General features: G+C 28.9%; 1 protein-coding gene across 2 annotated transcripts in view; it reads left to right on the top strand.

Moving 5' to 3' along the window:
- The window catches only part of LOC122849127, a 160,238-nt gene that overhangs the window by 118,387 nt on the left and 14,259 nt on the right, over positions 1–27,592 (top strand). Inside the window, exons 4-6 of one of the 2 annotated variants that reach the window (XM_044147723.1) lie at positions 5,026–5,302; positions 8,673–8,729; positions 8,799–8,912. In XM_044147723.1, the coding sequence (XP_044003658.1) occupies positions 5,026–5,302; positions 8,673–8,729; positions 8,799–8,836 (372 nt within the window). In that variant the 3' untranslated portion in view covers positions 8,837–8,912. Of the gene's footprint in view, positions 1–5,025; positions 5,303–8,672; positions 8,730–8,798; positions 8,913–27,592 lie in introns of those variants that run through there. The other variant, XM_044147722.1, reaches the window with a different exon arrangement.

Here is a 27,592-nt window from a genome sequence, read left to right as displayed (position 1 = left end):
TTATCGTTTAACCAAGTATTTGGATTCAACTTTTTTTAATCAGAAGATGTCACTTTGTTTTTCAATGAGTTTTTAATCTCTTTGTCATTTGAGTCACTTAAATAGGTTAATGCAATGAATGAGGGTTTTAGGTCCAACAGCTGGATGCTTCCAATTGATACTGTTTGGTCTACTGGTTGACCTGCAGATTCGTCATTACTGTTGAAAAAAATACCTTCTTGTGACATAATTTTCGACAAATCTAAATCTATATTTGTGTCTTGAGAAATACAAACTGGGTCACTCTCTACAACACTTCTTCTCTACATCAACTTCTTGAGACTCACATGGTAGATAGCTTTGACTTTGAAATGCTGCAGTTGATCTAATTTTTTGTTCTTCAAACATTTGTCTTACATCTGGTATATTTAAGTCACATTGTTCTTCCTCTAATTCAGTTTGTTGCTTCTGATAACATTTCTTTTGTCATAGAATCAACGTTTACATCTTCTCCATCATTAATTCCTAATACTTCCTCATTATAATCTTTCAAAATTATTTTCTTGACTTTGTCAAAGATACGTCTTGACATATCTGGAGTAATAGCATTCAGACATTCCTCCCAAATATGATTTGATGTATTTCTTGAAAAATCATAATTAAGGCCAACACGTTTTTTGTATAATTGTTTTATTAATCCCTAATATAATTCTATTGGATTATAATGACAATGATATGGTGGAAGACGTAAAATTTTGTAGGGAGTATTTGCAGATACCCAATCATCAACAACAAACCTAGTTTTTATTCTTCTTTTTTCTTTTAGAATGAATATAAAATTTTTTTTGTTTTTTCGGGATCAAATTCTACTTTACGATTCATTAACCACTTTATCATTTTTTCTTTTCTTGCATCTGGATTCATTGTTTTTTCTGAATGTTTAGAATGATATGGTGCATTGTCTATAATAATAACACATGGTACATCTGGTAAATTAGGGATAAGTTGTGTTTTTATCCATTTTTCAAAAGTCTCAGCATTTGATCTAGCCATCTCTATCAATAGCATGACAAATAATAAATCTGGCTCCAGTAAACAATGTTCTCATTTGACAAGACTCAGGATTACCATCTGGCCAATCCCTGATTTTACCAGTTCCATATTGAAATTTCCATGTTTCGTCAAGGGTAACGATATGTTTACCTTCATCAAGTGCACGTTTCAATTCGATTGAAAACTTTCTTCTTTGTTCAACTATAGCTGGACATTTTGGTAAATATGTTCTGCCATTTCGGAGTACATATTTAAAACTAAGTCCATATATAATTTTTCTTAATATTTCTTCAAAAACATTGAGCTTTACGTTGTTTGTTCTAAAAAAAAAAAAAAAATAATTGTTTGGAATAAATATTAAGGAGTTAAAAAAATTTAACCAAATGAGAGTCAAACCTAAAATAAATAAAATATATTTTTACTTACTGAAGTTATTCCAGCAAAAGTGATAGAGTAATGTAGCATCCTGCAAAGATATAAATAATATGCTTTAAATGAACTGCAATCAATGAAGCATACGTGTGTTAAGAGATCGAAGTTATTTTATTACGTTCTTTACAGAGACCATAAATAATTTTCTTAATTTGGTGTTTTATCTCTGGAGTAACATCTCGTTTTATTCGTTTTCGGCTCCGTATTTTATCAGCGGTGACAAGTTGTTGACTAGTTTTTTCTATGTTGATATATTTTAAAGCAGTTTTGATGTTTATTTTTAAAGCATCAGCAGTTCGTTGTCTGAAAAATATATTTTTTTATTCAATATAGGACACATATTATTCAGATTGATTGGTTATTAATGAAAAAAATTCATCTGAATTAGTATTAATGAACAATTAGCCACGATAGAAATTTTTCTCCGTATCTTCTATATATAATCGAGCAGAAATGTCGAGGAAATTCAAATATCTGTGTCTACTGAAAAGTATAATCAAAATTGTTCTGTACTTACGCCACTGCATTGACTGATCTGATAGGCCCATTTTCTTCTTTTTCTAATTGAAAATATTCAAAAACAGCAATTATAGCACCCTGAAATTGACTGTTACAAGATCGGCCGTTTTTACGATTTAAAGCTACTTCTTTCTTCCAAGGTTTTCTTATTCTTTCTTGTTCCAGAGAAAAATAACCACGTCTTCTCTTAGAAGTCAGTTTTTGTTTGTTATCACTAATTCAATTGATAATAAATCTATATTCATCACATTACATTCCCTGTTATTAATACATTACAATGATAATAAGGTCGTTAGTTTATCATTAAATCACGAAAATTAATATATACAGTTATCTATTGAATCACGTCAACATAAAAAATTACATAAAATTTTAATTGTTTTATTTAAATTGTTTTATTTATCATCAAATTTTTTTGCCCAAAAAATAATGTAAAAAAATATTGAACTCAAAGTATTATTATGATGATGATGATGATCACATTATATTGTCACGAGAGTTGTTTTTTTTTTAGATTAAACGGTTTATATACGAAATCACAATAATAGTATTCATTTGAAACACGAAATGTAAATTAAATTATTAACTAAATTATAACAAGATGAAGGTATATCAAATTTTCATTCTTAATTATTTAGTTTATTCTGCTGATAAAATCTGTCATTACATCATAACACTCAAGATAAGAAACTGCGCAATTCTTTTATTTATCAAGAAAAAGATAACTCTTTGTAAGGGTCCATCCAGTGGAAGGATCTAAGCATCGATAATGACGTCATAAAAACAACAGATTTTCCACCAGGGGGTGACTAGAAATGATATTTATTTGAAATCGTAGTTTTAGAATAAAAAATTGTATTTTAAAATAAAAACATCTTATTCATTTACTCGTTTTATATTTATTATCGGAATCGAATGTACGAGATTTTATGAATATTTATTGTAGATATTCAAATTTTTACATACTACTCTAAATTATGGTATTAGTCGAAATGAACATCTTAAATTATTATCCATTACAATATCTTAAAAGTCAACAATTTTACACTCAAAAAATAATTACTTATTTTTTTATTCAAACGATACATTAATTTTTAATTTTATTTTTGATTGTGTCATTACAATTTTAATATGGTGAATTAACATTTTCGAATATTTTAATATTATGTGATCAACTATAATAATAATACATTTGAATTCAACTATTTTTTTTTTTGGCAAATCAGAAAAATTAGATATAAATTGAAAATATTGGCCATAGACATAACTAAAAATATAACACCTTTAATATCCTAGAACTGAGAAACATTTAAATCAGAAAAAATAATTTTTTTCAATCGTACTTATTGATTTATTTACAATTATTTGATTCAAATTTTTTTTATCTAAAAAAAAAAAAAATAAAAAGAAAAATATATCTTATAAATTAAAATTATTTTTTAATTAATGTTATTTATATTGTTTAATAATTTTCCAAATGTTGATAAGTTAAGAATATAACGAAAAACATTTTTTAACATAAATTTTGAACTCATCATAAAATTTATATGTATCACCAATATAAACATTTATTATTGCTCTGTTTTTTCATGTGATAATTTCTACATGATCAAATCTGGATCCAGATTGGATCAAGATGTCCCTGTTGAGAATAAGTTGAGGTTATCTTGATTCTATCTGGATCAGACAAATTGTATTTTAAAAAATAAATTATCAGATAATTTTTACTTGATCAAGTCTGGATCCAGAATGGATCAAGATATCCTCAATAAGGATAAGGTGAGTTCATCCTGATCTAGAATGGATCAGTTTGTGATGAAGATACCTAAATAGGGATAACTTTTTGATTTCCTGATCCGATCCGGATCAAGATTCAGGTTATCCTGAACAAATTTCTACAAGGGTAACTTTATTTGACTATCGAAAAATCTGTGGAAGTTCTACCGAATAAAGAAATTCAGGGTGCAAACTCACGACACGCAAAAGTTCGGGTTTTTTCATGGCTGCTAAATCGGCCATCGATTGCGCAGGAATCTTTACCAATTCATTTATTCTTATCGGATGATATCGACATTGAGCGAGAGAAAGAATTTCAGAAAGTACATTGACAAAAAAATCTCCAAAAACCTTAGTTGAGGAACTCGAAAAAACTCTTTCTCGCTAATTGAAAAACAAGAGGCAAAGTTGATATTTCTGTCTATGAGTATAACGCTTATTCCACTGACCCTCTGATGACTGCGAGTTCACGGAGAGAATTTCACTGTAATTATCTGAGCTGGGCAACACTGAGTCGACGAAATCATTGACATACAACGAGCTTTTCACGATTGCACCCTTAGAGAGATTGAGTGTTATTCCGTGACTTTCTGAATTTTATAATTATATTCTTCACCCTCACTTTTTCTCAGTAATATCTTTTAAAAAACTGAAGATAGATTTAGCAAATCTAGTGGCATACCTTGATGTAATGCGAGTTGCCCTGTTATGAATTTATTATTTGAATATGCAATTATTAAACTAACAATAAATCGTAAAAATTAAACACTGTTCCGGACCGGACCAGGCTATTCCTATTAAGGAAAAGATGGAAGTGCCTGATCCAGACTTGATCAGGATGTGATAGAGTTTCTCGAATAGAGATAGCCTTATGATATCTTGATCCGGCCTGGATTAGTGTTCAGGCTATCCGATAAAAATTTCTACTCGGATATGCAGATTATAGGCGAGATCGGATTCGATTTTTTTTCGAAAATGGTTACCGGAACAAATAAAGTACTTTCTACATTTAGAATTACGAACAAATTTTATAACAAGTCAATTGAAAAAAAATTGACCATGTCATATGAATGAAGAATATTTAGCAGTAAAATATTTCTGATCGATAGTTTAAAAGCAATTAAATTTTATGGAATTGTTTACAACTGCATTTTACTCGTTGCGACATCATTTGACTTTATTTGATGTCAATGACGACTCAAGCCTCCACCGTCCATCAATTCGGCAATTCAAAAATCGTTTCTTCATCCATTATTTTTCTTTAAGGTTTTTGGTGAGAAACTATCGTCTCCAACCTGTTTCCCTAATTATTCAGTAGATTCAGACAAACGACTAGAGCAGCTACTGGAACTTCCATATGTGAGCCAGCGGCAAATCGAGAATGGAAAAGATCAGAGCCATGACTTGTTCTATGGAAACACTCTCAATACATATCTTCATGACTGTTCATCGTCTAGACTTATGATACCAAAGCCATTGTTTAATGAATCTGGAATTGCCGATGAGGACTATGAAGACTTTTCGATGAAAACTTCTGAAGCAGGTTTGAAACAAATCAAATTAACAGTACCAATATAACTTTATATGATAGCTCGAATGAATCCGCCTACATCAAACTCAAAATAATAAATGTCAACAAATGATAATGGAAAAAGAAAAAAAAAGAAAATAGGTTGAGGTCTTCCATCTATTAATATGTTGTTGAATATGTCATGTGAATCACAATACCCCTAACATTGAATTTTAACATTTGTGCTATAACAGAGTGAAATGGAAAGTAATCATAACAGTCCTGATCCTGATCCGGGCAATGACAGTTTGATGATAATTTCTCCACTACTCTTCAATTTTATTTACATCTTTTAAGGTCAAGACTCATCTAATACCTATTTTCTGAGTTTATTCTGATTTATGTCAGATCGCAATCGCTGTTGTTAAACCTAAATTCTTTATTCAAGTTCTAGTAGAAGAAGGAACTTGTAGCACATACATGGATTTATTAATTGAATTTGTTCGTGAAGTCAATTGATTGTTAGTGATATGAAATGTAAAAAAAAATATTAAATTCATTTATTATCGAATAATGTTTACCTCCATTAAAGTGGATTGTTCAATTCAGACTGCAGAAATCGATCTTTACCAATCCTGGAGCCTCTTTACCTAATTCTTATTATGATTGTCTGATGCACATGCTATGCATCAGGAGTGGCTAAATACAGTACGTATATAACCGAAAATTTTATACACAGCCAGCGTAGCATAAGCATGTCGTGAAAATATCTCATACTAGCAGTGGTAGTGGATTAGCGCCAAGGAAATAGCATCATTTACAAATCACAATGGTTTGTCATTGTCTGGCCGTTATTCGAGACAAGTTGACGACAGTAGATGTCAGGGGCCGAATTCAAATATAGAGTAAGAGTAAAAGGGACAAGTAAAAGGGGTTTCGCTTGTTGTTATTCTTGAAGGTTATGTTGATCTGTCAAAAATCATTTTGTTAATATCGTTAAAGAAGTTTTTCAACACTAAATGAATATTTTAAATAATTATTGCAAATCATGGAAAAGCTCACTTGTTATTTATGTAGAAAGAACTCAACAAACCATAACGAATTATCATTTCATAAGTAAGTGTCATCAGAAATTATTTTCATAGAGGTGTACATTGTTCATTCGCTTGTAATAAATAAAATACATGGAAAAAAAAAATTGATTTTTCAGAACTTGGCTGCATATTGTCAATACATTTTTGTATGACACTAATAAATAATACTACAATTATTTTTTGGGCGGGGGTGACAGTTGGAGTATTTATATATATGACAATGAAAGTATTTATTTAGTTATTTATTTATTTATTTATTATTATATATATATATATATAATAATATTAATACAACGGCATATATAAATATTAATACAAGTATTTTATTGGTATTTCTTGGTTATGCTTGCATTTGTTAGGCAAAGTAAAGTTCATATTATAATTATATATATATAATATATATACTAACCGTCCAATTTTAATTTATTAATGGATTTTTTTCGAAAAATATAGCTTAAATTGTAAAATGTTTCAAGTAAAAGTTGTAGGGTTTGGAGGAAGGCGGAGAAAAAAAAAAAAATTCGAAAAATCCAAAATGGCGGAGTTTCCGGTATAAGCATAGTTTTTTTTAATGGATACTGCATTTTTTTTTTGCACCAAAACGTTTTCTACATCAAAACTATCACTTTTTATTTGAAAAATTTTTCGATAAAATCACTTTTTTTTCGGGCCGATTTTATCTGTTTATGGATTTTCCTGAAAAAATATGGCTTTAATTAAAAAATGTTATTTAGACGAGTTGTAGCACTCAAAAAGACAAAAACAAAAAAAAAAAAAAACTTCTGAAAAAAATTCAAAATGGCGGAGTTAGAAGCATGAACAAAGTTCGAAAACTTTGTAAGATTTGTACGAAAACTGCTAGATTTTTTACTGAGCCACTAGGTTTTTTACTTAGCCGCTAAACTTTTTGCTTAGTCTCAATTGTAGCCAAGCATATTTTGATCAGCTTGAATTTTCCTTCAGTTACATCTTTTCCTCAGCTAGATTTTTTACTCAGCTAAATTTTTTCATTAGCTAGATTTTTTATTTAGCTATATTTTTTACTGAGCCGCTTGATCTTTTACTTAGTCTCATTTATAGCCAAACACACAATATCTACATAATTTCACTAGCTTAATTTTTTCCTTAGCTACATCTTCTGTTGAGCTAGATTTTTTACTTCGCTACATTTTTTACTTAGCCGCTTCATCTTTTACTCAGTCTCAATTATAGACAAACAAACAATATCTACATAACTTCACCAGTTTAATTTTTCCCTCAGCTACATCTTTTCCTTAGCTAAATATTTCCTGAGCTATATTTTTTACTTAGACTCAATTATAAACAATACCTACATATTTTTACTAGCCAAAATATTTTACTCAGCTACATCTTTTCTTAGCTCTCTTATATTATCAATTACGAAAAAAATTACCACCAACACCAGAAAAATATCAATAACTCGAAAACTATTGGAGATATTAAAAAATTTTATTTGATATTTTTTTTCTACTTGATGAGTTTTATCGATCATTATTGAATTAGGAAAAAAAAATCGATATATCGAAATTTTAAAACCATTAATTATTAAAAATTACTGAATAACAATAATTGTATGAAAATAGAAAAAAATAAAATAAAAACAAACAATATTTTTATAAATGAATGAAAAAAATGTTGAAATGTGTACTTATTATTATTTTGTTCAAGTACAACAACACGCCGAAGATGTTTACACATAATGAACCCGTGATTCCAGATGGCTCACAAAGTTTTTTTTTTTAATTTCCAAAAGATTCTGGTTTATGTTTAAAATGAAAAAAGGCTTGTGAAATAAATTCCCTGAATGATGTATCTGATCTTCGAATTTGTTTTTATCATTTTCATAAAGATATTAAATCGAATATTCTTTGTAATGGAAAGCCAATCACAAAGCTTGCCAGTAGTTCAGTACCTTCAATTTTGGTACCATTTTCACCTCAATCATCTTGTGTAAATAATCAAGAATATTGATCAACACTGACAGCATCTGATAACAGTCAGTGCTTAATTGATACATCAACAAATAATGACCATCTTTATACAAAAAATAAAGAGCCACTTAATGATTCAACGAGCAACAATAACCAATTGAGCAATAGCCAAATTACCAAGATAAATTGGTACCTGAGTCATTATTGAATTGTGATGATTATGACGTTGTGAGTTGCAATTTATTTATTTACAATCAATAGATAGTACTTTATAAATTGTTATATTCAAAAATTTAAATATCTAAGTATACACTATTAAGTAATATACATACTAACGAATTATAATTTTTCATTTAGGTAGTACACCAGTGTGTGATATTAATGAATCACAAGACGAATACAGTATTGATGAAAGTAAGTGTTGTTTAAACGAAAATTAAGTATACCAATGTATTATTTTTTATATATAAATTAAACTTTCAGACTTGAATGAAAATTATGTACCTTCAAAAAAACGTTGACGTTTTCAACCTTTGTATATCAAGAAAGTTGAATTAACAGATTTTAATAATCCCAGAAGAGGCAATCGAACATTAAAACTTATCAAAACAGAGGCTGCGGATGCAGCTAAGAAAATCGGTTTACTTTTAAAACAAAACATGTACTACAAAAATAAAGTACAAACTTATCGACACATGATTGAATATTTGAAACTCAATGATTCGATATCTAGACAAATGGAGTTATCGGTGATGGTAAAGTATGGTTCGTCGTCAAATTAAATATAAAAAAAAGATTGAAGAACTACGAGCGAAGAAAACAGCCCAGAAATGGCCAAAAATGCTCATGGCTGTTTCCATGGCAGAAAACTAGAAAATTCCTATTGGTTATTTTTTAGTTAATGGATTATGTGGTTCTGATCGTGTAAGTTTATGAGAAACTGCATCGAAACTTTTACACGAGCGTGAATGCAAAGTTTATTCAATTACTTTTGATGGAGCTTCAACTAATTATTCAATGTGTGAGGAGCTTGGGGCCAACTTCAACTATGGGACTCCTTATTTTAAGCCTTTTTTCGAAAATCCAGCAACTGACGAACCATGTTATCTAATAAGTGATCTACGTCATGATATAAAATTAGTTAGAAATACGTTAGGTGATAAAAAAGTTCTCAAGACAGCTGATAAAGACATGATTAGTTGGTTATTTATTGAAAATTTACATAAGCTACAGGCTGAAGAACAAGTAAGAGCTGCTAATAAATTGACAAATAAACATATTAATCATGAAAACAATAAAATGAACCTGAAACTAACTATGCAAACACCCAGTAGCAGTGTTCACAAAGCTTTGCTTTATTCACGAAACCATCAAGATCCATTACTTCAAGCTAAATTTGATAACTCTACAACTACAGAAATTTTTTGTCAAAATGTTAATGACGTTGGTGATATGCTTAACTGCAAAAAACGTTTTTCTGAACAAAAATTTGACTATCCTTTGAATGACAAGAATTATATGACATTACAAAAACACGCTAATTTTTTCAGAAAATACATTGAAAGTTTAACAGATGAATGGGGAACTCCCATTTTACAATCAAGAAGAAAAACTGGATTTTTAGGTCTTGTTATCGACCTAATTAACATTTTTTTTTTTCAATAAACTAAAATTAGTAGGCTTGTCATATGTATTAACATTTAAACTATCTCAAGATTATATTTAAACTTTTTTCTCAGCTATGAGAAGTCGTGGTGGTTTGAACAACAATCGCAATGCTCAGAAATTTAAGACTGCTTATAAACGTTTGTTAGTTGGACATGAATTAAAGGATTTAAAAATGGAAATTATTTCTTTGATATTATAAATATTTTGCATGTTTCATCAAGAAAAGAACATATTAAATGTCCAATAAGATTATGATAAATTACGAATTGATATTGAACGTGATCATAATTATATTTCAACACATATTTTGTTATTACCACTAGTTGAGGAGACTGTACTTTATATTGCTGGCTATATAGCACATAAACTTATTAAATGTGTCGTTGGATGTGAATTTTGTAAACAACAACTTATTGATGGAGAAATTCCATCATTAGCAAAATTAAAAAATAGAGGCCCACAAGTCCATCAGAAGACGTGCGGAATATATGCAAACACTCTGAGAGCATTATTCGTGAGCATGGACATAATATTTTTCTTTTTAATTTCAAAGCAATTCTAGCTAATAAAATATTTAATCAAGTCAGTTTTTCATTTAAAAATGCAATTATGAATGAACATGTTTCAAACCAAGAATTATTTGACAATCATCGTAAGCAATTGATTGAGTACATCATCGATTTTTATTTAAATGTTAAATCGTTCGACTTAGGAAGACAAGTATCTGAAAAGCCAGTATATTATCGGGCAAAATATACTAATCTCATTCAATTTTGTGGTCAATAAAATATAATTTATGTTATTACGATATATTTTTTTAACAATGTTAAAGTTATCTATGTTGCAATAAAAAGTTATGTAACCGTGTATACAAAAGTTATGCAACCGTAAATTCTGCTTCAGCAGTTGATAAAGCAACTGACAGTTGTCTCTTGGAACCTCAAATTACTGGTGAATTTGCCATCTTGTTGATATAACCTGATACTCATTTTCTAGTTGCTTTATCACCAGCATGATCAGCATCTAAATATTCTTCAATATATTGCAGTTTACTATCTGAATTAAATTCAAAACCACAATCAACTGTACCTTTTACGTACTTAAAAATTCCTTTCACTCCGTCCCACTGAGCTTCACTTGGACCTGAACAGAACTGGCTCACATTGTTCCCTGAGAATGATATATCTGGTCGTGTCATAAGTGATAAAAACAGAAGATTTCCAACAGCTTCTCGATAAGGGGCAGTTGGTACTCGTTTATGTTTATGTTGGCACTCCTACTTAGCATGGTCAATCGTTGATTATCATTAGATGGTGTACTAACTTGATTAGAATCTGTCATTTCAAATTTGTCGATTATTTCATTCATATATTCTGCTTGTTTTGCTTCAATTGAACCATCATTGTTTTGTTTTGATTCCATACCCAGAAATAGAGTTAATTTTGTATTTGTTATTTCTAACTTGTTACGTAAATGCTTCAATAGTTCATTTATTTTTTATTTTTCTTCAGACGTGACTAATCCATCATCTACATATATAGCTAGAAAAATTGAATCATTAATATCACCTGGTGATTTGAATACACAACTGTCACTGTCTAAACTTTTCATATTAAATTTCTTGAAGCACTTTATAAATTTTTGGTTCCAACAACAAGGTGCTTGCTTCGATCGGTATAAGCTTTTATTTAGTTTGCATACTTTGCTTGTGTTGTTTCACAAACCCTTAGGTTGATACATGTATAATTCTTCTGACAGTTCGCCATACAAAAAAAATGTCTTGACGTCAAATTGTTGAGTTTGACGTTTATTTAAAGCAGCAATCACCAGTAACATTCTCAGTAAGTTTTCTCTAACTACTGGATTGAATGTTTCTTTATAATCCAGTCCAACTCTCTGCTGGCAATCCTTCACCACCAACCTTGAACGATATCTGTCTATTTTACGATCAATACTTGGTTTGACTTTGAATACCCATTTGTTTGTTAGTATTTTTGTACCAATTGGTACTTTGGTCAACACCCAAGTTTCTTCATCTATCAATTTTTCTTTATCTTGACGTTCATTTTTTCCATGAACACTTAATGGTTCTATTAGCATTGATATTGCACATACTTCTTGTGGTACATATTCTGATTGTTGATTTTCAGGTTTACAGTTTGAACACTGCTATTTCTTATCATCATCCAAGTGAAACCATTTGTCAGACTGTCCATCACATTGAATTCAGTTTACACGTCTCCTTTAGGATTCATGCAGTTTATTGATGCACATTCTTCATTATAATCATCATCATTTTTTTGTTGACTTTTTGGACTTATTGGTGCACTTTGATAAATGTCATTTTCATCAAGTCGTTCATCTCCATTTTCCGATTGATTCACTTTGTTCATTGTCATTAGCATCTGGATTCATGAAATTGATACTGTTTGATTTCATTTCTTAAAACACTTTATCTGCTGCAGTTTGAACCTTCATTGGTTTGTGAGAAACGGAGAAATACAGATGCCAGGTAGATCAATAAGCCCTCAATATTTGATACCTTTTTTCTAGTGTATTTATTCTTGAGTACATTTTTCTTTTGTTATCGGCGCAAAATATTGTGACATTCAGGTTTATTAACCAAACGAACATTGTGATGAGTATACCCAGTAACGACCAACAATAGAATTCAAGCATTGCTGGTATGATAGTACTTACAAGCATTATTATGTTAATTATCTTTTTATCCTGGAGCATACTATAATTTAAAGCTTTATTATTTTCAGGTAATTTATGAAAACTTGTTCCTCTTTTTCTCTAAAAAGCGCTCTAAATTCTTCGCTCTTTTCAAGAGCTTTGTTACTTATTTTTTTATCGATGAATTTCGATTCTTGATCCTTGTTTTGACGATGGACGCAAGACTCACGTCTTTGTTTCTGCTTACGATTGTCACTCAATTTTTTTTTATTACAATTTTACGTTTTATGCACTATATATTGGCAGCCTTGACATTTAATGTGTAGAGGAAGTTTTGATTTTTCCTGTTTTTCTAGGACAACTTTGCTACCATTAATCATTAAGTCTTCTTGCCTAGTATTCGAGTCAATTCTTTCTGAAATTTTATAGTCGACTATTTTAACAAACTTTCGAGCAGATTATTGTAATTGTTATTGTTATTGTTGTATTAACGAAAGGCTCAGCCGTAGTATTGGATTTATCCCCGAAAAAAAACGTTCATAACTTCTAAAGTAAATGTCGTAGAGACTTCAGATTCGGCCTAAAAGAAGCGGCTCTGGAAGTTCTATCGCCCCTAATAAAGAAAAGCATTATCTATTCGGCCATTTTTTTTCCTCCAAAAAATAAAAAAAAAAAATATTGTGTTTTTTTTTTTAAAAAAATACTATTCGTACGAAAAAAAATTATTTGTTAAAGTTATATAATTGTGAAAAACGATTATATTGAACCTAATATAAAACTTTTGTGACTCTCTGAAAAAATTTTCAACTATGAATCACATTCTTTATAAAAAATTTAAAAAAACTAATTTTTTTTTTTTTAAGGAATTTTAATTTCCTATTGTTTTCGCTTTTTATCTGGACCCCCCTCCCCCCTTCAACCATTGTAGACCCCCCCCCCCCCGAAAATTTTCTAAATCCCTTAATCTAAATACAATCAATATGAAAAATGCCATTAAATATAGAGGAAAATATAGAAAAATCACTAAATATAAAGAAAAAAACGATAAATATGGGATAATATCAGTAAATATAGAGAAAAAATTGCTGAATATAAAGAAAAAACCATAAATATGAGAAAATATTAGTGAATATAAAGAAGAAAGCGCTGAATATAAAGAAAAATCTGATAATTATGAGAAAATATCAGGGAAATATCAGTAAATATCGAGGAAAACTTACTGAATATAAAGGAAAATTCGATAAATATGGAGAATATTAGTAAATATGAAGAAAAAAATCACTGAATATAAAGAAAAATACGATATATATGGGAAAATATCAGTGAATGTAAAAAAAAAATAGGAAAACATCAAAGAAAAGTCAGTGAATATAAAAAAAATTACGATAAATATAGAAACATATCAATTAAGTTCTCCCCCCTCCCCCAACTATAGTAGATCCCTTGAAAATTTTCTAAGTCCCTTTATTAATCTGAACACGATAAAATGGGAAAATATCGAGGAAACATCGTAAACATAAAGGAAAATATAGAAAAATATAGCAAAATATCATGATGAAATATCGTAGCCAGATTATTCATTAGACAACCCAATATTCTCCTTTAAAATAATCCTGCCTGATATGTAATTAAATTAACCCTGTTTATCCTGCTCAATTAAGACGCATTAGAAGGGTAGGGAGATAAATTTGCGCAATGTAGGAAAAGGTAAAAAGGAACCTGAAAACTACGCGAAAATAGTACACAAATTGAACACAAATAATTTATAAAACTTGAGTCAAACACGAATAACATAATGTTGAATAAAATGGTAAATTTATTATTAAAATACCACAACTTTATCAGTAGTATTGATGTTGAGTAAAAGATAGTTAAATTTGGACCAATATGGGCCTTGACATAATTGACGCACTTGTGTTACACTGAATTTACAATGAAAATTATAACGAAGATCACTTTTACTTTTAATTTAACAATTACATAAACGCTATACTATACTTTACAGGTCGTAGTTAAGACCAAATTTATGACCACGAGGTCGTTGATTTTTATATTTGAAATAATTAATTATTTTTAGTATGCGAATTATTGCTTAAGTCAGCCAACTACGATTTACTTTATTCAATATTTATTTGATTAAATAATTTAACACAAAGCTTGCACTTAAATTTGAATTAAAAGAACAAGCCAACTTAGACCATGTGGTCGGAATTTATTACAAGTCAAATTTAAAATTATTTTAATAAGTTTGAGATTAATAATTTACGTAGCCAAAATTTATGTGAATATAAGTGAGAATATTTGAGCAAAATATATCAAAAAAATATTAAATAAATATAACTTACAGTTTTCGGCTGGTGACTCTTAAAATTATTCTAAGACTTTTTAGAGCAAATATTAAAGCAGTTAGAGCTGGAAGAGCTAGTAGTCACTGGATCAGGGATCCCAGCGAACTGAACTATATATTGGGTCAGTGGCACAAGCTGACCGTAGGGTAGGTCGGGAACATTCGGTGGTGCTCGGGGATGCGTTTGCTCCCTTAACTGTTACCCTTATAATGCATAAGATGGAGCTAAGGGTATCCGATTGTACCCTGAATATAAAATTTTATAAAATGTAATTTATCTAAAATTGAAAAAAGTTCAGCGCTTACCGCAGGACATTACACCCCCACAGTAAAACCTTCCGTTCAGGGAACGCAGTGTACGTAAACGGAAGGCTTATCGTCCAATTCCGTAATTATTTACGTCCATTTTTGGCTTTAATTCTGGGAATATTTTTACTTAGTATCTATAGTTGAGTCTAGAAGTTCTCGAAGTTCTGGGAGTTCTTGACGTTCTTGAAGTTATTGTTTTTATTTATTTTTTTTATATTGACTCATTAGAGGTCACGAATTCCATGGTGCAGATTTCACATTGATTAGGATTTCTTTTTATTGGTAATATTTTGGCAGTTGAATGGTAACTAGTCGTTCCACTTTTTCTTGCCCTTTGACTTGTTAAAGGGCAATTTCACGATTGAAAGCTGAGCTGTTCTAACAAAATTGGATTCTTTGGCATTTTGCTACGTTGTTGGCCTTACTCTCTGGGTAATAACATTTTTGTAGATTTTTTTTTGGAGTTGATTCTCGGTTTGCTTTATATTTAGCAGCTGCTGTTTAGCAGTATGATCAGCACCACATAGTTGACAATTAGTGTTACATTCTTGGAACCATAGTTCTAATCCTAAGTCTACCTCAGAGTCTATCTATTCTGCCTCTTCGGTCGTTGGTTTGATTTGGTTTATATTTGATCTCCAATCTTTATCTTCATACACAAACTTATACATAACTTTACCCAGTGAATTTTCGACACCACTTTTTTGTAGCGTCCACAATAAATGTATACCTCATCGTGATTATTCGCCTCCAAAGTCAGGTTGTGGCTGGCTTAGTATATTTCCCTTGATAATATCTTGTTTCACTCCAAGACTCTTTCCATCTGGTGCATAGACTAAGTCATCGTCTGCGTCGACTGTACCTGTGTTACAAGGTAGCTGTACTTGACGTGTTTTATTGACGTCATCTTGTTGTCACCTCGTTCTTGTTGTTTGCTGAATTGTTGACTGATGCTGGTGATCACGATTAAACATATATATAAATTTTATTATCCTACTTAAAGACTATTTCTTGTCTTTAGAATTATGATTTCTCGATACTTATTTCTACATGTTTAAGCTTTTTATTGTGTAACATTATCCCACTTGAAGGGATAAATAATTCAGAGATTATTTCTTCTTTCAATTTGGATCTTACTTTGTTTTTCATTCGGTTATTAATTTATCTCAATATTTTGCCTATCCGACTGATTATTTCCGAATATTTAGTTTTAGTTTCTTTGTAATTCTACTATTCTTTTGTTTAACTGTTTACTTGGCCATTCTCATTATTATTTACCTACTTCTAATTTATTTATTTAATCAAAAAAAAAAAATTTCGAAGATCAGGGAGTTTATCAAACCTGATTACCGTTACATTTGTTGTCACTGCATTCCGAAGAAGGCAGCAACTATTCGAGAGACCAAAAATTTACAGAAACGAGCTATTTCTAATAGTAAACACAATCGTGTTTTTCCTTTCTACTCTTTTAATATTTTCTCAAGATAGCCAGGATATTGTCGTCTCGTCAGACGCCTAGTCCCTTCATCTTGTTTCAATACTTTCTAAAGATAACCAGGATTCCGTTGTCTCGTCAGACACTTTATCCCTTCATCTTTCACTCCCACAGTAAGAGTGAGTTTGCCCACCTTTTTTTTTTTTGGAAAAAGAGAGAAAAAAAAAATAGTTATTGATTTCATATATTATTCATGCAATGATAGTTTCATTTCCATTAGTAATTATTGAACTCTATTATTGAGACGTCTCTTTCTTATAATGAAAGAAAAAATTTATGCTTGTTTTTAACTGCAGCTGAATTCCTTCGTGTACACGTTCTTAATTTATCATATGGTTTAATTCATTTCCAACTGGATTTGTTCTATAACAATTTAAAATATTACAAATTATTAATATGTATCTTTACGATTATTGAGAATGTTATTCTTATTCGAATTCTTAAAATTCTTCGGAATTTTCCATGATTTACTACTGCCCCCTTTGTAACATGACATTTCTGCCAGTTATCTTCTCGGACCGCTTGTTATCGTCATTTCACCTGTAAATTGTCCTTTTTGATAATCAAAGCTAAAATCCAATAAATCCAACATAATAATAATAATAATTTGTATCCAAAAACATAATAAATAAAGACAGGGGGTTTCAAATCGCCTTAAAACCAGGAAAAAGGCCTAACACAATCTCGCGCTCAGAACACATTCATACCTGGACAAAATACAATTAAACAAATGAATAAAACAACCGAAACAAGCAATCTAGAGGAAAGCCGCAGGGTCGCTCAGTGTGTGGGTTTTGGTAGAAGGGCCAGATAAAGCTGTTACAACTATTTTACCTGAAAATAATAATTAATAAATACCCCAAAATAATAACAAAAGACACCATTAATTCATTTACTTTATATTTATTTATCAAACAAACTCAATTATCAACGTAACTCAAACAGCCAACGTAACTCAAATACAAAATAACTAATCCAATTATATCTCAAAAATCCTAATCTAAAGGGAACCGCGTCCAACAAAATATTCATTAATTAATAATTAAGAAGCTAAATCTAATAATCAAAAGTATCATAATCAACTCGAGGATCCGCCTTGAGTTGATCATAAAATCAAAGTTAAACAAAAGGTAACACATGGTGGTTGATCCAACATGTTCAACATACAAAAATAACCTCAAACTTACCGTCGCCAGACGACTGGTTAAAAGAGAGGTTCAGTCAGTCTGACGTCTCAAAGACAAGAGAGCAAGTTTTCACTCACTAATTATTTTACTCAATTGTACAAATCGAAAAGAAAGGGGATTTGCCCTATTCTAATGTGACTTGATGTTGATGATGTCGCTAGTTGAAGAGTCGAACCATTGTCTATGTGGCTTAGCCTTTAAGGCAACGAGAATCGTTACACCTTATGCTGGATGGTCAGTGCTTGAAAAATTAGAAAAAATTATTTATCATTACCTGCCATTATCATTATTTATTCATTACCTCCTATGTACTGGATGGCTAGTGTAAGAAGAAATATAAATTTCGAGATCGACTATCGTCGCAAACCTGGCTGACAACCATCTTGTCCTACCTTCCCCCCCCCCCCCCACAGTAAGCGTGAGCTTGAGGAAGGCAAAGCCTTACGCCAAGCGACAAGTTTTATACTTCTATACAATTGCTACTACTTTCATACGAATTTGTATAACTATTTGTGATGTCCCTTTCTAAATAGTCATATTTTGCGTGACTGTTTTGTGGAGTAACTGAATTTAAATAATTTTTATTCATTCCCAGAGAAATTTATTTAATGCAACACCATTTATTTTTTACAATTTTTCATTTAAATCTCCATCCAAGGAAATTTTATTTGATTCAACATTATTTTTTTTATTTTTTTTTTCAACAATTTTTTATTCAAATCCCCACACAAGGGAATTTTTTTTTTTTTTTTTTTCGATATTCATCATTTTCAACAATTTTTTTAATCGAAACTCCACACAAGCGAATTTCATTTAATTCAATATTATTCATTTTCCACAATTTTCAATCAAATCCCCACCCAAAGGAGTTTCATTCAAATCAACATCATTTATTTTCAATAATTTTTCATTCGAATCCCTACCCCAAGGAATTTTATTTGAATCAACATAATTTATTTTCAATAATTGTTTTTTTTTTTTTCAAATCCCTACCCAAAGGATCTTTATTTAAGTCAACATTATTTTTTTCAACAACTTTTTATTCAAATCCCCACCCAAGGGAAATTTATTTAATTCAATATTCTTTTTTTTTTCAACAATTTTTTATTTGAATCCCCACCCAAGGAAATATTATTTAATTCAACATTATTTTTTTTTTATTTTTTTTTTTTTTATTTTAATATTATTTATTTTCAAAAAATTTTAATCAAATCCCCACACAAGGGAATTTTTTTTTTAGTCATTATTGCTCTCACGCAAATAATTTTTATTCAATTTTTTATTAATACTCTTACACAAAGAATTTTCAATTATTTTTTTATTAATACTCCCACACAAAGAAGTTTTATTTAATTTTTCATTGATACTCTCACACAAAGAATTTCTATTTAATTTTTTTTTGTTTTTTTTTTTTTTTTTTAAACCCTCACCCAAATCACTTTCATTTAATTTTCCGCTAATACTCTCACACAAAGAATTTTCGTTTAATTTTCTATTAATACTCTCACGGAAAGAATTTTCATTGAATTTTTTATTAATACTCTCACACAAAGAATTTTCATTTAATTTTTTTTTATTAATACTCTACATAATTTATTTTCAATAATTTTTAATTTTTCACACAAAGAATTTTCATTGAATTTTTGTATTAATACTCTCACGCGAAGAATTTTCATTTTATTTTTTATTAATACTCTCACACAAAGAATTTTTATTTAATTTTTTTTTATTAATACTCTACATAATTCATTTTCAATAATTTTTAATTTTTCACACAAAGAATTTTCATTGAATTTTTTTATTAATACTCTCACGCGAAGAATTTTCATTTTATTTTTTATTAATACTCTCACACAAAGAATTTTTATTTAATTTTTTTTTATTAATACTCTACATAATTTATTTTCAATAATTTTTAATTTTTCACACAAAGAATTTTTATTGACTTTTCTTATTGATACTTTCACACAAAGAATTTCTATTCAAATTTTTTTTTAATACTCTAACACAAAGAATTTCTATTTAATTTTTTATTAAAACCCTTACACAAAAAATTTTCATTTAATTTTCTATGAATACTCTCACGCAAAGAATTTTCATTTAATTTTTTATTAATACTCTCACACAAAGAATTTTTATTTAATTTTCTATTAATGCTCTCACACAAAGAAGTTTTATTTAATTTTCTATTAATTCTCTCACACAAAAAATTTTCATTGAATTTTCTATTAATACTCTCGCACAAAGAAGTTTTATTTCATTTTCATTATTATTCTCACAATGAAGTTTTATATGATTTTCATCAATACTCTTACACAAAGAAATTTTTATTTAGTTTTTTTTTTTTTTTAAACACAAAGAGGTTTTTTTTCATTTTCATTATAAATAGTACTAATATTATATTAAGGAATGTTATGAATAGTTTATTTAATTTTATTGAAAGGGAATTAGTTTGAATTTACTATACCTATTTATGCGTTCTAATTTTAGTATAGAAAACAAATTGTAGAAACAAAATTATACAAAAAAAAAATTCAAAAATTCAAAAAAATTTCTTTAATAATTTACTAGAATTATTATAATATTACACCGCTGAATAAGTCGTTTATTCACTTTTCATTAAAAGGGAAACACTGTCAATTTACTATACGCGTTCATGTGTACAAATCTGAGTATCGATAGTACAAATTCATTCCGTAAAATTAGAAAAAGATTAATAAAAGATTTATAGAAAATTTTAAAAAATTTAAACTTTTATTTACTTATTACTTTAAAATAATACTAATATTTTATGAATGACTGATATAAAATAGTCTGTTAAAATTCATTGAAATAGAAACAAATTCAAATTATTATACGCATATCTGCGTTCAAATCCAAATATGGGAAAAAAAAATTTTTTTTTTTTTGTAAATAAATTTAAAAAGAAATGAAAAAAAATTAGGTTTCAATTAAATAATTTATAGAAATCATACCAATAAAATATCAATGAATGACATAAGTAGTTTATTCACTTTCATATAAGAGGGGACAATTCCAATTATTATACGCATGCGTGTGTTCAAATCCAAGTATGGGTAAAACAAATTTTTTTTTTTTTTTTTAAATAAATTTAAAGAAAATTTGAAAAGATTAAATTTTAATTGAATGATATATAAGAATAATACTCATGTTATATCAATGAATGATATAAGTAGTTTACTTTTTTTTATATAAAAAGGAGACATATTTAAATTATTATACGCATGTGACGGTTTAAATTCAAGTAGGAAAAACTTTATCTATTTTTCTTTGTAAATAAATTTAAAAAATTTGGGAAAATTGATTTTTAATAGTTTATAATAATAATACTAATGTTATGTCAATAAAATATATAGGTAATTTATTAATTTTCATATAAAAGGAGACAAATTTAAATTATTAAACTCATGCGAGTTTTCGAATCCAAGTAAGAACACCAAACAAAATTTTGTAAAATAAATTTAGGAAAATCTCGAAAGTATTTATTTTTTATTCAATAATTTATTAGGCTAATACTACTATTATATCGATGAATGATATACGTAGTTTATCGGGAACAAAAATTATTTTGTATAAAAAGGGGAAAGTTTCAATTATTATTCGCATGCAAGCGTTCAGATCCAAGTCAAAACAAAAGAAATTATTTCTCCAATGTAAATTATTATACGCAGACTCGCGTTCAAATCCAAGTATGGAAAAAAAAATATTTTTTTTTGTAAATAAAATTTTTATTTTTTTTTTTTTCAAATTTGAAAAGATTAAATTTTAATTTAGTATATTATAAGAATAATACTCATATTGTATCAATAAATGATATAAGTAGTTTATCAATCTTTATATAGAAGAAAACGAATTAACTTATTATACGCAGACGTGCGTTTAAATCCAAGTATGGAAAAAAGGTATTTTTTTTTTTTTTAATAAATTTTTTATTTTTTTTTTGATAAATTTGAAAAGATAAACTTTTAGTAGTTTATAATAATAACACTAATATTATATTAATGAATGATATAGGTAGTTTATTAATTTTTAAGGGACAATTTCAATTTTTATACGCATGCGAGCGTTCGAATCCGAGTAAGAAAAGAAATTTTTTTTTTGTAGTGTTACGTCTTGGTATCAATATTATAAATAAATAAATAAAATATTTAGTGAATCCAAGGGCATATAAAATAACGAGTAAACAATTAAATTTTTTCCTTTTTATTTGTTAAATTATTTTTATGTTATTTTAGCAAAATCAACATTTTACCTTTTTTCTCACAATATTATGTTTTTTATTTTAAATTATTTTTGCAAACCGCAGTTCAAAGTCACTCTAGCTACTCGATATTTTACATCCGTTGACGTTACAAATAATTCTCTAAGTAAAATATTAAACGCTGACTATCGTGGGACAGGTAAAATGTAATTGGTCAAGATGTTGCCACTTTAAATCATCCCTACTTTTTAATTTAATTTTTATGGGAATTATTATTTTATAATTTAAGGAGCTTCACTCTTGCGACAACTTTTGTTTGGACAATATCTAAATTAAATTTAAATCAATTTTATAAAATCAAATATAATTAGATAAATAATAAAATCAATTGAACTTTTACGTTCTAATAAATAAAATTTTAAAAGTGAATTTGAATTAAATAATCTTTGTGTTTAAATTATTATTTTTCCGTTTATAAATTCACTGTTCCTAATACTATAGAATTATTGACTGTGACATTTCTCCGGGGTGTTGTTTTCTGTGCTTCGAGTTTATTTTACCGTTTGGATTATTCGAGACTACCAACATCAACAGGCGACCATCCAGATTGACACGCTCTCAACAACAATTGTTTCGGATTATTTTTACATCAAGGTACATCTACAATCATACACATTCCCTCCTAACCCGTTACCCTGTAGGGAATAACAAAATAAGAGGATTTTTTAATAATAACGTGAAATACCAAGTTGATTTATTTTAATTATTCTATGATTATTTGCTTATTTAATTTTGGTTTTACATATTCTTTCTTTTTTTTGTTATTTCATAGTTTAATTTTAATTTTTCAACTTGGTACGTAACAGTAGATAAGATTTCAAAGAAAAATTTAAAAAGATTAAATTTCAATTTTAATAATTTAGAGGAATAATACTAATATTATATCAATGAATGATATAAGTAGTTTCAATCAATTTTCATATAAAAGGAATCAATTTTAATTATTATACGCATACGTGCGTCCAAATTCAAGTATAGGAAAAAATTAAAAATATATTTTTTTTTTGTAAATAAATTTTAACGGAAATTCGAAAAGATAAAATTTTTTATTCAATAATTTCTAAGAACAATACTAATGTTATTACAATGTTAACAAAATATTATCAACTATTACTGTCCGAGTAATAATTATTAACAAAAAATTATTAAATTTCTAATGATTTAAACAAATTCGAAATGTTCCTAATTATTACTGTGCGAATAATAATTATTAAAAAGGAAAAGTGAATTTTAATAAATTATTTAAGGATTGAACTAATAACAATACATTACTGTTGCCTTGTTGTATTATTATTCCGTATACTAGTATAATTTGATAAGGAGGTATAAATTTCAATATTTTGTTTAGAATCTCAATAAAAATAACAATAGGATATTGTTATTTTATTTTATAATTAATATGTATATGAAAAATTCCATCAGTACAATATATATTAAAGAATAATTAAGTTTTTAAATTTAATTTATGGGAAGGTATCAATTTTATTTTTAAAGATTACTAGTTGACTCCATCGTTAACTGTTATTTTTACCTATCATTACATCGTATCTTATACAATTAGATATTGAATAGTGGGGAAAATAATAATTAGAGGGATAAGATATTGAGGTTGGGACGGGCTTCACATCTATATCACACTTTTCTTTTTTAAAGAAAGATGAAATTGTTTTTATAATAATTACAATCGGTGGGAATGAAATTATAGAGGTTAATCTTGTAGCCACAATAATTTCACCGCGAATAGTTTCAAATATAATATTTTTTGAATGATTTTTTTCATACATTTTTTCTTTTTTAACTAATATTTCTTTTCTCATTTCTTTAAGAGATATATCATGAATCAAAACTGCTGGATTCGCTGATGAATAGTTGGTTTCTCCTATGTTAAAATCAACAATTTCAGGCAATAGTTTTGTAACATTTAATGTCGCTGTAGTTTTAAATTCATATATGGTATCAATATTTACAACCTGTTGACCGAAAATTGTTTCGTAATTTATGCGTGCGTGGCAACCTGCTTGGATCCGTAGTATACCAACACCAGGAATAACAATAGTTTTCTTTTTCTTGTCTCCACACAGTATATGTATTTCTTGTTCTCCTGGTAAGCTATATAACCATCCTCTCTCATTACTTAATTTTTTTAAGTACAGTGTGAAATGACGAGCTATGATAAATTAACGAAATCAATTACAATTTAAAAAAAAAGATTATATCCATCTACAACATTGCCAAAGTCATCTAAATAGAGAAATGGTTGATAATAAAGCTCCCAGTATACTCGTGTTCCTTTCTCACGATCATAACCAAACCATATATATATATAGCTGTTGTTTTATATACCAATCTAATTCTATGAATGTTATTATCTTCCATTTATTTATTGAAAATTTAAATTCATATAAATAATCGTCAAATAATCCTGCACCTGTTTGTATTTGTTTGACTGTATAGTCATTTTTACTTGCAGCCGACACACTTAACATGGAATAAATTATAAATGAATACATTGTACCTTCTTGATAAACTAACGTAAAATACTATTTATCAGCTCGATTTATACTTATTTTATCCTAATTACCGCCACCTGTACTTGAAATATTTGTTACAATTATTATTTGAGTGACATACTGGGATGAAATGGCCCCCATTTACATAATACAACGACACACCTGAGCGTCACAGCTGGATAGAAAGAGAGCAACAAAAAAAAGCAGGTATCGGAAAAAAAGCAAATGGAAATAGAAACTTCCCTATCCTTTATACAAAAATATATTTTTTCTTTTGACTACAATATTTTTTGTTCGAAAAATAAATATTCACTGTCTTGGTAGTTTTTTCATTTATATTTATTGTTAATGGAATTGTTTACTGCTGGCGCCGTGTTTTTTTTTAATTCAGAGTTTTTTTTTTAATTATTAACATAAGTAGTTTGTATAAAGATCTATTTTTTACCAAGTCTTTCAAAATTATATCACCGGGAGTAGTACAAGTTACGCGCAACTATACTTTCAAACGTCCGAAAATAATTGAAAAAATACGCGGTAATTTAAAAATGAAAAGTAGTATGAGAGAAATATATTACATGATAAAATATATTACTTCGATTAAAAATTCACCTGAATCAATTGAAGATTTTGAGGAAGACATAAAAATGTTTGGAGACAATCTTGATGGAGATCGTATAAATGAAATAGTGCCAAAAAATAATCCAGTAAAAAAAATTTGATATGGATTTTTAAAAAGATGTACTTATGCCATCAATAATCGGAGATTTATTAAAAAAATGTTACGTAAGTATTGAAATAATATATTTATACAGTGAAAAAAAAAAAAAAAAAGTAAAAATTAAACAGTGAAATATAAAGTAAAATAATGCAGTGAAATAAAATAATAGAGTAGAATAAAAAAAGTGAAAATAGAATGAAGCGGTGAATTTATATATTCTACAGATAACCGTTGATTACGTATTTGCCAACAAAAAAGCAACGGTTGAAAGAAGAAAAATAATTAGAAGGAAAGTTGTCCAAGAGCGTTGGCGTATCCAACGTCTTGAAAACTTGGAGGAATTGAAAAAAGAAAAGAACGTGAACGATTGGATTCTGCTTCATCGAGTGATCCTGATTCAGACTAGATTGAATTTACCTCACTACAGCCTGAACAAAGGAAGCCAGATCGAATCCTGACCAGGACTTGATCGTGATAAAAACAATAAATGGAATAATTTTTTTTTTACTTTTCCCTGATCCGGATAGAATCAGGTAATCACAATTAAATCTTGAATAGGAAAACCCTAATTAAATCCTGACCAGGACTTGACCAAGATAAAATAATAAATTATTATTTTATATACTGCTTTTCCTTGGACATTCTTTTTTTTTAAATGAATTACATGTATTTTATTTATTAATTGAATAAAAATACCAAGGACAAGCAAATACTAAGGGAAAGATGTAGCTTCTTATGTAGCCAAATAAGAAAAAAAAATTATTAAAAAATTTGATAAGAGATGTCCACTATATTGCAACGAAAATTCAGAATTACCCTGGGAAAAAGTGTGGGGCAAGACTCTTAGTTGAAATAAATGGTGAATATTATCTCAATGATAAAAAAAAAGTCACTCGAATTAAAACATGGTATTAAAAGAATAGTTACAGAAAATCGTTTACCACCGCGTTTCACTCGCTGAGACATCATTTTGACTTCATTAGACGTCAATGACGACCAATGACGACTCAACCTCCACCGTCCATCAATTCTGCAATTCCAAAATCGTTTACCACCACATTACAATTTGTTGCAGACAATAATCAAATTGTATCATTTGTAACGAGATTTGGCAGATCTCGCGCTCCCGAAAATAAGAGGTCTGGTCTGAGGGGTTTTATCAACTAATAAGCTAATTAATACCACCGGTTTGTGAGTGGCCTCGGTAGTGACATCTATTTTCGCCTGAATGTCATTGTTAACTTGGAAGACATCCGCTACGAGCGGATAATCCGGATTCCTACCCTGGCTACGACAGATTCGTATCCCCTACTTCGACACTCCCACCGGAGAGTCGCATCGAGGTGTGCGCACAGATGGTCGTATGGAGTGGGTCAAACGGGAGTGGGGATAGAGAGTCCATAAAACTGGTGATCGCTGACATCTCACCACCAGTCGTCGGCTTTGGGAACTGGCTAGCTAGCTGACTCCTTGGTGGAGTCAGCCAACTTAGACGATGACGTCGACTGGGTCCTAGGGTGGAACTAGTTGATGTCACTGATGAGTCAAACCAAGCTCCCGATGCGTGGTGCATGCTCCCGGGGGTGATTTACGATGTCGCTACGCAGCATAGGTAGGACGTTGTATATCACTCGCTCTCTCGTTCTAGTGTGGCGCCTTTTTATTATGGTTTCAGTAGACTTTACTTGTTCAATAGATAGTCTTCACTGTACCAATGATACGAACAACCATAGACTTAATACTTTTCACTATGTTGTATGTTAAAATTAACCATGACCGTGAGTAGCGTAGTAGGAGATATATTGGGTGGCGTCTAGTAAAATGGTATACGAGTCACGAGAAAACAGGTTTTGGGAGCCGTTTTTTGACATGCCCTCGTCCCCTCTGGACCGCTTGCTCGCGTTCCCCTCTTGAGCACCGACAAACCTCATGGGCCCATACACGACGCTCCATACCCTGATAAACTTCCCTCAAAAATACTACCCTATTAATTATTATTATTATTTCATTAATTATTATTTATTATTATAATAATTATTTTTTTATTATCACATATAAATATATATTTTATTTATAATTATT

This window comes from Aphidius gifuensis, linkage group LG2, assembly GCF_014905175.1.
Source record: "Aphidius gifuensis isolate YNYX2018 linkage group LG2, ASM1490517v1, whole genome shotgun sequence".
Taxonomy (NCBI): domain Eukaryota; kingdom Metazoa; phylum Arthropoda; class Insecta; order Hymenoptera; family Braconidae; genus Aphidius; species Aphidius gifuensis.
The sequence above is the reverse complement of the archived record's forward strand: the minus strand, read 5'-3'. Positions and strand labels throughout refer to the sequence as shown.